The 12,890-nt window shown below is 41.4% G+C and overlaps 1 protein-coding gene across 1 annotated transcript in view; it reads right to left on the reverse strand.

Moving 5' to 3' along the window:
* ERC1 (ELKS/RAB6-interacting/CAST family member 1) overlaps window positions 1-12,890 on the reverse strand; it is a 563,466-nt gene that overhangs the window by 429,592 nt on the left and 120,984 nt on the right. Inside the window, 1 exon segment of the mRNA XM_038395866.2 lies at window positions 12,036-12,452. Within this exon segment, the coding sequence (XP_038251794.1) occupies window positions 12,036-12,452 (417 nt within the window).

The raw sequence follows: 12,890 nt of genomic DNA on the forward strand, positions 1-12,890 counted from the left end.
AAAGTAAAACTATTTCCCCATGGTATTTCTCCCTCCCACCACACCCCCCACTGTTCCTCTGATACTCTTGTTAACTGCTGGAATTAGCCTACCTTGCTTGTCACCATGAAAGGTTTTCCTCCTTTCCCCCCCTGCTGCTGGTGATGGCTTATCTTAAGTGATCACTCTCCTTACAGTGTGTATGATAAACCCATTGTTTCATGTTCTCTGTGTGTGTGTGTGTGTGTGTGTATATAAATCTCTCCTCTGCTTTTTCCACCAAATGCATCCGATCAAGTGAGCTGTAGCTCACGAAAGCTTATGCTCTAATAAATTTGTTAGTCTCTAAGGTGCCACAAGTACTCCTTTTCTTTTTGCGAATACAGACTAACACGGGCTGCTACTCTGAAATAGGAACATTAACAACTATGTAGGCAGGCTGCTACATTTCTGTTCTGCCTGAGGGGACAGAGCCTGCCTCACACCTGCCTCTGAACAATCAGAAGCCCTATCCCTCCACTCTGGGTGACCTAGATGGACAGAGTCTCTTTTGTGCCCATGCATGCCCGACCAACCCCGCCCCCTGGTGGTGATTAATGTCTCTCCATGCACACATGCCCAGCCCTACCCCCTGTGGTGATTTACATCTCTGCTGGCTGCTCCCAGCACTCGAACAGACACGCCTGGGCTGGCAAGGAAGGGGTGCGTGTCACACAAGGATTTCTTTGCTTCCCCATTCTTCTGCGGGGAGTAAAGAAATCTGTGGATGATATGAATTCTGCGCCCATAGAGTGGTGCAGAATTCATCCAAGAGTAATAATAGTAAACGCTTAGGAGTACTCATCTCTCCAAGGTACCTTGGAGATTTGCATTTGTACTAAATTCAAATCTTTCTCCTAGATGTATGACATTGCATTGGGTTGTACTAAAATGCTTCTTATTTGATTGGGCCTGGCGTACTAAGTGATCCAGTTTGCTCTATATAACTGCCTTATGCTTATTATTTATCACTCCACCAATCTTTTTGCCATCTATAAATTTTATCAGCAATGATGTTATATTTTCTTCCAGACCATTGATGCAAGTGTTAAATAATATCAGGTCTAAAACAGATCCTTGTGGAACTCCACTAGAAACATTCCTCATTCGATGAGAATTCCCCATTAACAACTACTTTTTGAGATCTATCAGTTAGCCAATCCTTCGCCCATTTAATGTGCACTTCATTGGTACCATACAGTATTAACTTTTTACTCAGAATGTCATGTGGAAACTAGTCAAATACCTTACAAAAGACAAGATATATTATATCTACACAGTCACCTTTACCAACCAAACTTGCAATCTCAAAAAAAAAAAAATGAAATAAGGTTTGTTTGACAAGACCTATTTTCCATTAAGCAATTGTAGCCTACTAGTTCATTTTATCATTCATTCATTCTGTGATGTCAAGATTAACATGTGATGTCACATACAATTTTTGTATGCTAAAAAGATTTAAATTGTAGGATTCTAGAAGTATAAGACTGATATTATATATATAAAATATTTAGAAGTGATAATTATATATTAGTAGGGCCCTACCAATTTCACAACTGAAAAAAACGTGTCACATACCATGAAATAAGTCCTTCTCCGTGAAATCCAATCTCCACTGTGCTGCTGGAAGCGCCCCAGCAGGAGGCTGGTAGCTGCTAGTCCTGGCAGGGTTGGGGAGGGACAGGATTTGTTCTTTCCCTACATGGCCATTCTAAGGGGGAGATCAGACCCACCTCCAGGTAATTCCCCCTACTCTAGGAAGCTCTGGGGCTGGGGAATAGCACTGGAGCATCCTGCAGCCAGAGGAGGCTTCTGGAGGTGGAGATGGTCTGATCTTTGACTCCCTCAGGAAGCTGATGGGCAGGATCCTCTGGGAGGCTAATATGAAGGAGAATGGAGTCCAGGAGAGCTGGATGTATTTTAAAGAAGCCTTACTGAGTGCACAGGAACAAACCATCCCGATGTGCAGAAAGAACAACCAATATGGCAGGCAACTAGCTTGCCCTAACAGAGAAATCTTAACATAACACAAAAAGGAAGCTCACAAGAAGTGGAAACTTGGACAGATGACTTCGGAGAAGTATAAAAATACTCTTTGAGCATGCAGGGGTGTAAACAGGAAGGCCAAAGCACAACTGGAGTTGCAGCTAGCAAGGGATGTGAAGGGTAACAAGAAGGGTTTCTACAGGTATGTTAGCAACAAGAAGGTGGTCAGGGAAAGTGTGAGACCCTTACTGAAATGGGGAAGCAACCTAGTGACAGATGATGTGGAAAAAGCTGAAGTACTCAATGCTTTTTTTTTTGGCCTCAGTCTTCACTGGGCAGCACAGTATGGGGAGGAAGGGAGCAGTCCTCAGTGGTGAAAGAACAGGTTAAGGACTATTTAGAAAAGCTGGATATACAAATGTCCATGGGGCTGGATGCAATGCATCCGAGGGTGCTGAGGGAGTTGGCTAATGTGATTGCAGAGCCATTGGCTATTATCTTTGAAAACTCATGGCAATTGGAAAAAGGCAAATATAGTGCCCATCTTTTTAAAAGGGAAGATGGAGAATAAGGGAAACTACAGACAGGTCAGCTTCACCTCAATGCCCAGAAAAATCATGGAGCAGGTTTTCAAGGAATCCAGTTGGAAGCACTTGGAGTAGAGGAAGGTGATCAAAGTAGTCAACACTGATTCACCAAGGGTAAGTCATGCCTGACCAACCTGCTTGCCTTCTATGATGAGAAAACTGGCTTTGTGGATATGGGGAAAACGGTGGACATGATATACCTTGACTTTAACAAAGCTTTTGATAAGATCTCCCACAGTATTCTTGCCAGCAAGTTAAAGTAGTATGGATTGGATGAATGGACTATAAAGTAGATAGAAAGCTGGCTAGATCGTTGGGCTTTATGGGTAACGATGGACAGCCTGATGTCTAGTTGGCAGCCAGTATCAAGTCAAGTGCCCCAAGGGTCGGTCCTGGGGCCAGTTTTGTTCAACATCTTCATTAATGATCTGGATGATGGGATGCACTCTCAGCACGTTTCCAGATGACACTAAGATGTGGGGAGAGGTAGATATGCTGGAGGGTAGGGATAGGGTCCACAGTGACCTAGACAAATTGAGGATTGAGCCAAAAGAAATCTGATGAGGTTCAATAAGGACAGTGCAGAGTCCTGCACTTATGACGGAAGAATCCCATGCATTGCTACAGGCTAGGGACCAAATGGCTAAGCGGCAGATCGGCAGAAAAGGACCTAGGGGTTACAGTGGACAAGGAACAGGATACGAGTCAACAGTGTACCCTTGTTGCCAAGAAGGCTAACAGCATATTGGGCTGAATTAGTAGGCGCATTGCCAGCAGATCGAGGAAAGTGATTATTCCACTCTATTCAGCACTGGTAAGGCCACATCTGGAGTACTGTGTCCAGTTTTGGGCCCCACACTACAGAAAGGATGTGGACAAATTGGAGAGAGTCCAGCAGAGGGCAATAAAAATTATTAGGAGGCTGGGGCACATGACTTATGAGGAGAGGTTGAGGGAACTGGGCTTATTTAGTCTGCAGAAGAGAAGAGTGAGGGGGGATTTGATAGTAGCCTTCAACTACCTGAAGGTGGGTTCCAAAGACGATGGAGCTAGGCTGTTCTCAGTGGTGGCAGACGACAGAACAAGGAGCAATGATCTCAAGTTACAGTGGGTGAGGTCTAGTTTGGGCACTCCCAGCAGCAAGGGGGAGATCAGACCCACCTCCAAGAACTTCCTCCAGCTGCAGGAAGCTCCAGGGCTGCTGCCCAGCTACAGAGCTTCCTGCAGCCAGGGGAAGTACCCAGAGCTGGGTCTCATCTCCCCTCAAGAGTGGCCATGCAGGGGAAGAGCAAATCCTGTCCCTCCCAGCCAGCCAGGACGAGCAGCTAGGAGCCCCTAGATGGAGTGCTCCCAACAGCAGGGCAAAATCAAACTCACCTTCACCTCCAAGAGCTTCCTCCAGCTGCAGGAAACTGTGCAGCTGCTGTCTTCAGAGCTGGGCTCTGAAGGCAGCACAGAAGTGAGGTGGCAATCCTATAACCCCCTTAGAACAGCTTTGCAAATCCCCCCTCTTTCCCCCATGATCACAACACTTTTTTTAAAAAATTAAAAATTGGATTTTTTTATTTAAATCGGATTTTTTTTAATAAAATAGGATTTTTCCTCAAAAAGCATCTAAATATCGTTTTAATTAAGATACATTATAGGTCAAATACATCTCATCATGGAATAAGGATTATAAATGCTAATTCTATAGTATGAGATAATATACTCATGTAATGTTTAAGAAAAATTTTGTAAATAAGTTCCTATAGTTCATGGATTTAGGGACCCAATTTTATGGGATCCCAGTGGCTTCTGTATAGATTATTTAGGTTAATCTTTCTTTCTACCCAATGGGCCTCAGTGCTCAGTCTAGAATAATAATTAAAATTAAGAGATGCTTAATTTTGCAGTTCTCAAACTGTGGATTTCTGTCTCCAGAAATGACATGCTTGTTAACAGCAAAAATGTTTATAACAAAAAAAAAAAACTAACTAACTAAGTAGAGGTGAGAAACAACAGACCTCAACCCTATTGTCCATATGTAAATTTATTTATACTGAGTCAATCCCTTACCTCTCTCTCTAAAAGTGCAAAGTTTCAAAAAGTTCAGTGAATAGAAGATTGTTGAGAGCGGAATAGAACTGGACAAGGAGAAGAAGTCTGGAGAGAATTGTGAGAAGGAAGAGACAGGCAGTAGAAACAAAAGTGAAACTATTTGAGCAGCATATTCCAGAAGTCTTGAGGTCTTTCTGAGTGCAGCCTTTATTGATTTGAGATCTACCATACCATTCTCTCATTAGAAGGGAAAACCTATAATGACAGCCGGCTGTAAAAGAGACCCAGTTTGGGAATATTTTAATGAAGTTCCTCTACCAGTGGGTAAGACAGGCATGCATGCAAAATGCAGATCTATCAACGAAGAAATGCAAGCCCTGGTTGCCCGAATGAAACAACATCATGAGAAGTGCTCCTTTTCAGGAGGAAGGTGCGTTGAAGATGATGAAAGGAACACGTCTGAACATGCAGGATCTTCAGGTTGGTAAACTTTTTTATTTCATTCTTCTTTCTTAAGGACTGCCTGTCTTCCTTCTGGACTATTTTTGAATTTTCATGTTTGAGCAAAAAATATATGACACTATCATTTTAGATGCAGTTGTGATAAAAAAAAAAAAATAGCTGAAAAACTGCAAAATTTTACAATTTCACCTTTAAAGGAGTACCGAGTGTCAGTGAATGCAATGAGTAATACTAAATGAGCAGTATGATAATAATAATTAAATAACTGCATTGACTTATTTTGTTTAGGAGAATCCATCCGCAACATACAGGATTCTGAAGACTATCCACCTTCAAGATCACTATCATTTTCTATAGTTTCAGAGTTATCCGCCACTGAGAGTGTTTCAGTCACATCATGTAGGTCACACAGCCACAGTATATCACCTGTAGCAAAAAGAAAAAACACTCTCCATCATCCAGAAACAACCACAGATATGTTTGTGATAAGAACCGGCAGATTACAAAAAGAGGTAATTGATGAAAAAATTGCCCCGTTTATTTATGCAACAAACTCTCCTTCCCATTTGATTGAGAAACCACACTTCATTAACATGGTTCCATCATTAAGACCAGGATACAGTCAACCCAACAGAGCAGATACCCCAGGCAAATTGCTACATAAAGTGTATGAAAGAGAAATTGAACAGTGTGTAAAAGGTCTAGAGAGTGAAATTGTTAACCTGAGTCTTGATGATCCTGTTGTATGTGCTTGTGTGACAACAAAAGAAGGGAATGTCTTCCTTACAGAAACTATTGATACATCAGGAAATGCACACACAGCAGAATACTTACAAGAAGTAGCAGTAAAAGCTATAACAAACTGAAAAAAAATTCAAATGTCTAGTATGTAGCTTCGTCACAGACAATGCTGCAAATGTATCCAAGATGAGAAGAAATTTAGAAGAATCCCAAGCTAACATATGGCTGCAGTGCCCATTTGATGCACCTCCTAGCCAAAGCCCTAGTCTACACTCGGGTGAGGGTTGGGGGGTTGATCTAAATTACACAACTTCAGCTACGTGAATAACGAAGCTGAAGTCGATTTACTTAGATCGACTTATAGTGGTGTCTTCACTGCAGTGAGTCTTGACTGCTGCCACTCTCCCGTCAACTCCGCCTGCACCTCTCGTGGCACTGGAGTACAGGAATCGATGGGAAAGCACTCGGGGGTCGATTTATCGCATCTACCTTAGATGCGATAAATGGATCCCCGCTGGATCGATCGCAGCCCGCCGATCTGGCGGGTAGTGAAGACATACTCAAAGACTTCAGTGTTCCAGAAATAACGGCTAACGTTGTTGAAATTGCAAAATACTTCCATAACAACCACTTTGCAGTAGCTGCTCTGAAAAAAGTGGGAGGAACCAAGCTAACTCTCCCATAAGACGTGAAATGGAACTCAGTAGTGAACTGGTTTGAGCACTGTATCAAGAACTGGCCTAATCTGATAACAGTTTGTGAACAAAATCGTGAAAAAATAGATGGCACTGTCACAGCCTAAGTTCTCAACATTGGGCTTAAGAGAAATGTTGAACACATGCTGAGTACCCTGAAGCCTATTTCTGTAGCTTTGAACAAAGTGCAAAGAAATAGCTGTTTTATTGCTAATGCTGTTGAAATTTGGAAGGAACTGAGTGAGATCTTAAAAAGAGAAATATGCAATGACAGAGTTAAATTACAAGCATTAAAAAAAATGAATGGGACAAGCACTGTGTTCAGCTCACTTTCTTGCAAATATTCTCAATACTTGGTACCAGGGTGAAATGTTAACTGCTGAAGAAGAGGAGCTGGCTATGACATGGACATCCAGAAATCATCCCTCCATAATGCCAACTATAATCAACTTCAGAGCTAAAGATGAACCATTCAAGAAATAGATGTTTGCTGATGATGTTTTAAAGAAAGTCACACCAGTGAACTGGTGGAAGTCACTTAAGCACTTGGATTCAGAGACTGTTGAAGTGATCATGTCACTTTTAACAACAGTACCTTCTTCAGCCGGTGTAGAAAGAATACTTTCTTCCTTTGGACTAATTCATTCCAAATTGAGAAATCGTTTGGGACCTGAAAAAGCAGGAAAGCTTGTTTTTCTTTTCCAGATTATAAACAAACAGGAAAATGAGGATGAAAATGACTGAGTTAGCTGCAGAAGCCAATATTTTAGATTTCTCATGTTGACCTGGCTGACATAGTCATTTAATTTTTATTTTTTGTTTTTTATATTTCATTTAACTGTTTTAGTTAAAAACAATTTTAACAAAAAAAACCCCTGGTTTTAAAAAATGTGAATGTTTAACTAAATTCAAAAATTCATAAGCTTGTTTTGTTAAAATATTATGTTTGCTGTTGAAGAAAAAAATCCAGAATATATAATGTTGTTGTTTTAGTTAAATAAAACAATTTAAATGTCTGTCTGGTGATGTTCTCCTCTTAATACAACATGGCAAGAAAATCCTCCAAATACTAATGATTAATCTGTTGAATTGGAGATATTTATGAAGTCATTGGGAGGTGAACTAGCTACTTCAGGTTTCAGAGTAGCAGCCGTGTTAGTCTGTATTCGCAAAAAGAAAAAGGAGTACTTGTGGCACCTTAGAGACTAACAAATTTGTCTGAGCATAAGCTTTCGTGAGCTACAGCTCACTGAATGCATCCGATGAAGTGAGCTGTAGCTCACGAAAGCTTATGCTCAAATAAATTAGTCTCTAAGGTGCCACAAGTATTCCTTTTCTTCTAGCTACTTCGATTACCTTTGGTAAATGAAATAACCAAACAATCATTCATTTTCTGATAGAGCTGTAAAACTAATTTGAAAAGTTTTCAAAATCACTTCAAAAATGTATAGTGTGTACCTTCTAAAATGAAACCTATATCTATCTCTGAGTTGTGAAGAATACGTATTAAGGTTATAACTACCAACAAGAATGCATTGTTATGTAGAAATCCATGATTAAATCAAGTCTTCCTGACTAGTGATTTAAATCAATTTGATTTAAATCAAATCCACCCTGATGTAAACATCTGAAATCATGAAATTGACCAATTAAAAAACCCTTTGGCCACGAAATTAACCAAAATGGACCATGAATTTGGTAGGGCCCTAACTATTAGCTAAGTAAGTAAGTAAGTAAGTAAGGCTGAAACACAAGACCTACAGCCTGAGGCCTGTAATATTTTAGCTTAGCCATACTACACCTTAGGCTTAAGAAATGCTTGACATAAGTAAGTAACCAAAGAATAACCGGATGCCGCAAGATTATGGAAAAAGATGTACCAATGAATGGTATTGCAAAAAATTAGCCACAAGATTAATTTTAGATCACAAAATGACCTAGAGGCACATTTTTTCTAGTACATGCCTTACCCGCAAGAAAAAGGTTGTTCATCAAAGCTAATGAGAATAAAAGGAACTACAAACAACTTATAAAAAAACAGGATACCCCAATATTCTTGGGGGGACAATACAAATAAGGAAAAATAGAGTAGACACCTTCATGCACATGCGCACAGCATATGTGTAGTCAGAATCATAAGATAAAAGAGGACTCCAGACTGAGTCAAATTAGTCCCCTACAGGAAAACTCCATCAGGAACCATCCCTCTATTGATGATCAATTGACAAGGCATCCATCAGACCCTAAGAATATGGTTAAGAATGTGAGTATGACCATATTTGTTACTTGTGCATAGGTCTTTACAGGATTTCCATATGCTTGGGTAATCATAACCTTAATTGTAACTTTAATAAAACTTTAAAATGGACTAGAGCTTGGACTTGTAAATGTATATATTGTCCATAACCTTGGTCTATTATGTTCCTAGAGACTGTAAATCTGAAGCAAGTCGCAAAGGTGACTTTCACTCTGTTAAGCTTGAAACTCTAGCTACCAGAGCCGAACCCACAATGGTATAATACAACGTTACTAAATTCATCTTTAAATAAAATAAAAGGCTGCACCATGTTGATTGGTATTAATTATATTCCCAATTCTTTTAATTCTTTATTGCCTGAATCCCATATTAGCTTTTCCATTATTTAGTCCAGGAATGTTAGGGTGGTTGGACTGCACAGTCCTATCTATAGATGCTGCTCATGACACAAGATAGGGAGGAGTGCATGTGCGGTCCAACCACCACTGCTACTAAAGATCTCCAATCCCAGGCGCAGGGGGTGCTGTCGCGCCTACAGTAGAGCACCCATAGGGACATCACTCAAAGAAGAACTTCAAATTACAAAGAAGCCACCATTTACACTAGTTTAAAAGGAATTACTTTTTCTAAATGTATCAATTCTATGTACCAGAGAAGGCAATGAAACAATAACTCGAGTAATAAATTATGAAATATCCTGCTAGTCCCTCCTTGATGCTTCAGAATTGGATTGGCATCAAGAAGTAATTGCAAAGTTCCAAATGTTGCTTGCCTAAGACACACAATAAAACTGACCATACAGTAACCTCTCTATTCTCCACAAGAAATCCTTTCCTGAGAAGGCCTAGGGATTAAATAACCCAAGATGTAAGATTTCCAGCTATTCAACTATACTTTGAAGACTCCTTATCTCATGTCTCACTCCCAACACCTGCTGCTCTGCAGTAGAATCTCTCTCTCTCTCTCTCTCTCTCTCTCTCTCTCTCTCTCTCTCAAGAAGTACATATTCCTCCTGACTTCTCACTATTGATGCTGGTGCTTAGCGAGGGAAAAAATGGAAGCCTGTAATGGCCTGGCACCCACCTCTTCTGAGCCCCCCTTCTGGGCAGAAAATTGTAATGGCATGGTACCCACCTCTTGCAAGCCCCCTTCTGGTCAGGACATTGTAATGGCATGGCACCCACCTCTCACAAGCGCCCCCTTCTGATTGGGTGCATCCGCAGTCTTTCAGTTTATGGTGACCATCAGTGGTTTCTCAGGCAATTTTTCAGTGACTCAGACATCCAGCCAAGTCACACACACTGGCCGTATGTGAAACGGAACAAAACCCTTCCGGGTATACAGTCTTTAACTTGTCCCAGCCCTGGTATGGGTCCATACCCCCAGGGCTGCCTCCATGGAGACGCTTTTTGCGGCCCTCCCTGGGCTCAGTACTTATTCAGTCCCAGAAGCCAGCCACAAGCTCCTGCTTTGTTCCTCTGGTCCCTGCCGTCAACTATCTTATGCTCAATCCCAACAGCCACCCACGAGCTCCTTCTTAGATCCCCGGTCCCCTACCCACACTGAGCTGTCTGTGATCCTGCTGCTCCTTCAGCCAGCCAGGAACACAGTCCTCTCTCCTCCAGCTCCAGGCAGCAACTAACTGCTGCTCTGGTCTGCAGCTCTTTTTATATAACCCTCCTGGGCCCTGATTGGCTTCTCCCTGCAGCCTCTCTGATAGGATGCTTCCCCTGCAGCCACTCTAGCCCACTTGGAGGACCTCTCCACTGTTCCTTTCCTGAGACAAGTGTGGCAGGATTCTGATGTCTCCAGCGGGGGGTTTCTGGGCCTAGTCTACCCCCATCACAAAGCCATGTTAGCGTCTGCAGAAATAAAAGCCTGGAGAGAGACAAACAGTAACAATGTTTACTAAAAAGACAATAACCCTGAATGGAGAAAGTCTGGAAATATAATATCTTCATGCCAGGCATTCAAGAGATTACTGTTCTAAAAAATGGCCTAAATCTGGCCAGGATAATTCTCAGGACTCTATCTTCCTTACATAGAGAAACCTATAAAAGCACAAATGTAAATGGACAGGAGACGGAAAATTAATAACAAGGAGTTATGCAACCCTTTGGTTGCTCCAGAATGTCCATCTCAGAAACTCTGTGAATGATCCTGCTCCCTTCTGTTTCCAAAGGATCAGGTTTGGGCCCTGTGTGTAGACAGACAAATAAGCCAGATTTTCAAAAAATATATGAACAAAAAGCCTGTGCAATTATGTGACTAATTTGTGTGTGCAAACTTGGTAATTATGAACCCAGTTATATGTATGTTCAGTTACCAAATTTTTATGTGCAATGATGATAATTCTGCAACCCTAACTTTTTGGAAAACTTTGCCTTTGTTGAATCCATGTATCAACAGGAAAATGCCAGCATTTTCAGAGTTAATCGTTACATTATCTACAGGTAATAGGGGAAATACAGTGACAAGAAATTTAATGATGCTGGCTGCAGACTGAGGGATGCACATTTAGAGAAATACATGAAAATCAGCAGACAGATAAGTACTGTTTGAAGGATTATAGCCTACATTTCATTATAACTGGTTGTGGGCGATTTATACTTAAGAATGCTCGTCATCATATGTCCACAATATAGAATACATATCTAAGTACTGTTCTGTTATAAATTTTTGCAACAGTGTTCCTTTAAATAACCTTTTTTGGCTGTGCATCTGAGGTAGCTAATGTTTTTATCATAAAAACCCTTCACAGCAAGTCAACTGTTTCCATGGAAACTGCAGAGTGATCATCCATTAATGCTGCCAAGATTTCTCTCAGTGCTTTCCTAAATACAGGTAGATGTTTGCTCTCAGTTTAAAAAAAAAAAAAAAAAAAAAAAAAGTTGAATGAACGTTACATTCCCATGATAGTGAACTTCCACAGCTTCATGTGGGGAGTAAAGGCAAACAAGAGCTGGGAGGTGACGGGATGGGGACGGGGGGAACAGGAAACAAAAACAAACAAGAGAAACCATTGAGAGGTTTTAATTTAGGGGACGAACTCCATCAGATTAATTTTTAATCTGCAGCCTATCCATCATGGGAAATGCTGATCCCACAGTGGTGAAAGAGTGAATATCAGAAAAGGAATGGAAGGTATACAAGCATGAATTAGCAGAGATTAATGCTGGAAAGCAGGGACAGGAAGATCGCTCATGGAATGAATTATTTTTGAGATAAATTAATGTCTGGGTCACTCACCTCTCTCAGCATATTGTTTTCCTTCTCCTTCTGTTCCAGCAGGCTCTCCAGGTGGTGGACATGCATCTCTGCTTCAGCCAACCGTCTTGTCCGCTCATGATCCTCCTCTGTGGCTTTTGAAGACAGTCCTTTACTCTGCAACATCTCCAGCAGTTTTTTGATGGACTCATCACGGGCATTTAAGGTCTGCTTCTGAGTCTCAATGCGCAGTTCCATCTCTTCTAAGGTTTTGCGCAGCAGGAAAAGTTCCTTGGCTTGGCGCTCATGCTCTGCATGAAGCCGTTGGAAGTTCTCCTCTGTCAGCTCTGCCACAAACGGTTCACTGGCTCTACTGCTGCTGTCCTGCTGGAACAGCTGGTTCAGGTCCCGCTGGATCCGAAGCTCATCCTGGAGAGCCTGGATCGTCATCTGCATGTGCTGGAAGCAGAAAACTAAATCAGTGAATTCCCTTCCTTAGTGAAAAATTGTAAATACTTGGGCTGCTTGAATCCTCTTGACCAGTCAGTCAGAAGGAATACACAACAGCTGCCAACACTCAACATTTTTGACAGCAGATAACTATAATTTCCCCAACTTTGGGGCGGGGGGGAGTTATTGAGCTGCAAATTGTAAGGCCCTGAATGACGGAGAAAGATCCTCCACCTCCAAATTCCCCCACCTCCACCCACCTGTGCAAGTCAATGCCCAGAATGGAAGAGTATTACCAGGAAAAATCAGTATACTGAAAAGTATAAATGAACACTTCGCTACCCTGTTATTCACAGTTCATATCATTTCAGCATCAAAGGCCCAAGAAGTAAAGCAATTCCTTGTGGACATCAGCAAACCATCAAGGAATAAAGAGACACTGGTTGT

The sequence above is a fragment of the Dermochelys coriacea genome, chromosome 1 (genome assembly GCF_009764565.3).
Source record: "Dermochelys coriacea isolate rDerCor1 chromosome 1, rDerCor1.pri.v4, whole genome shotgun sequence".
NCBI lineage: Eukaryota > Metazoa > Chordata > Testudines > Dermochelyidae > Dermochelys > Dermochelys coriacea.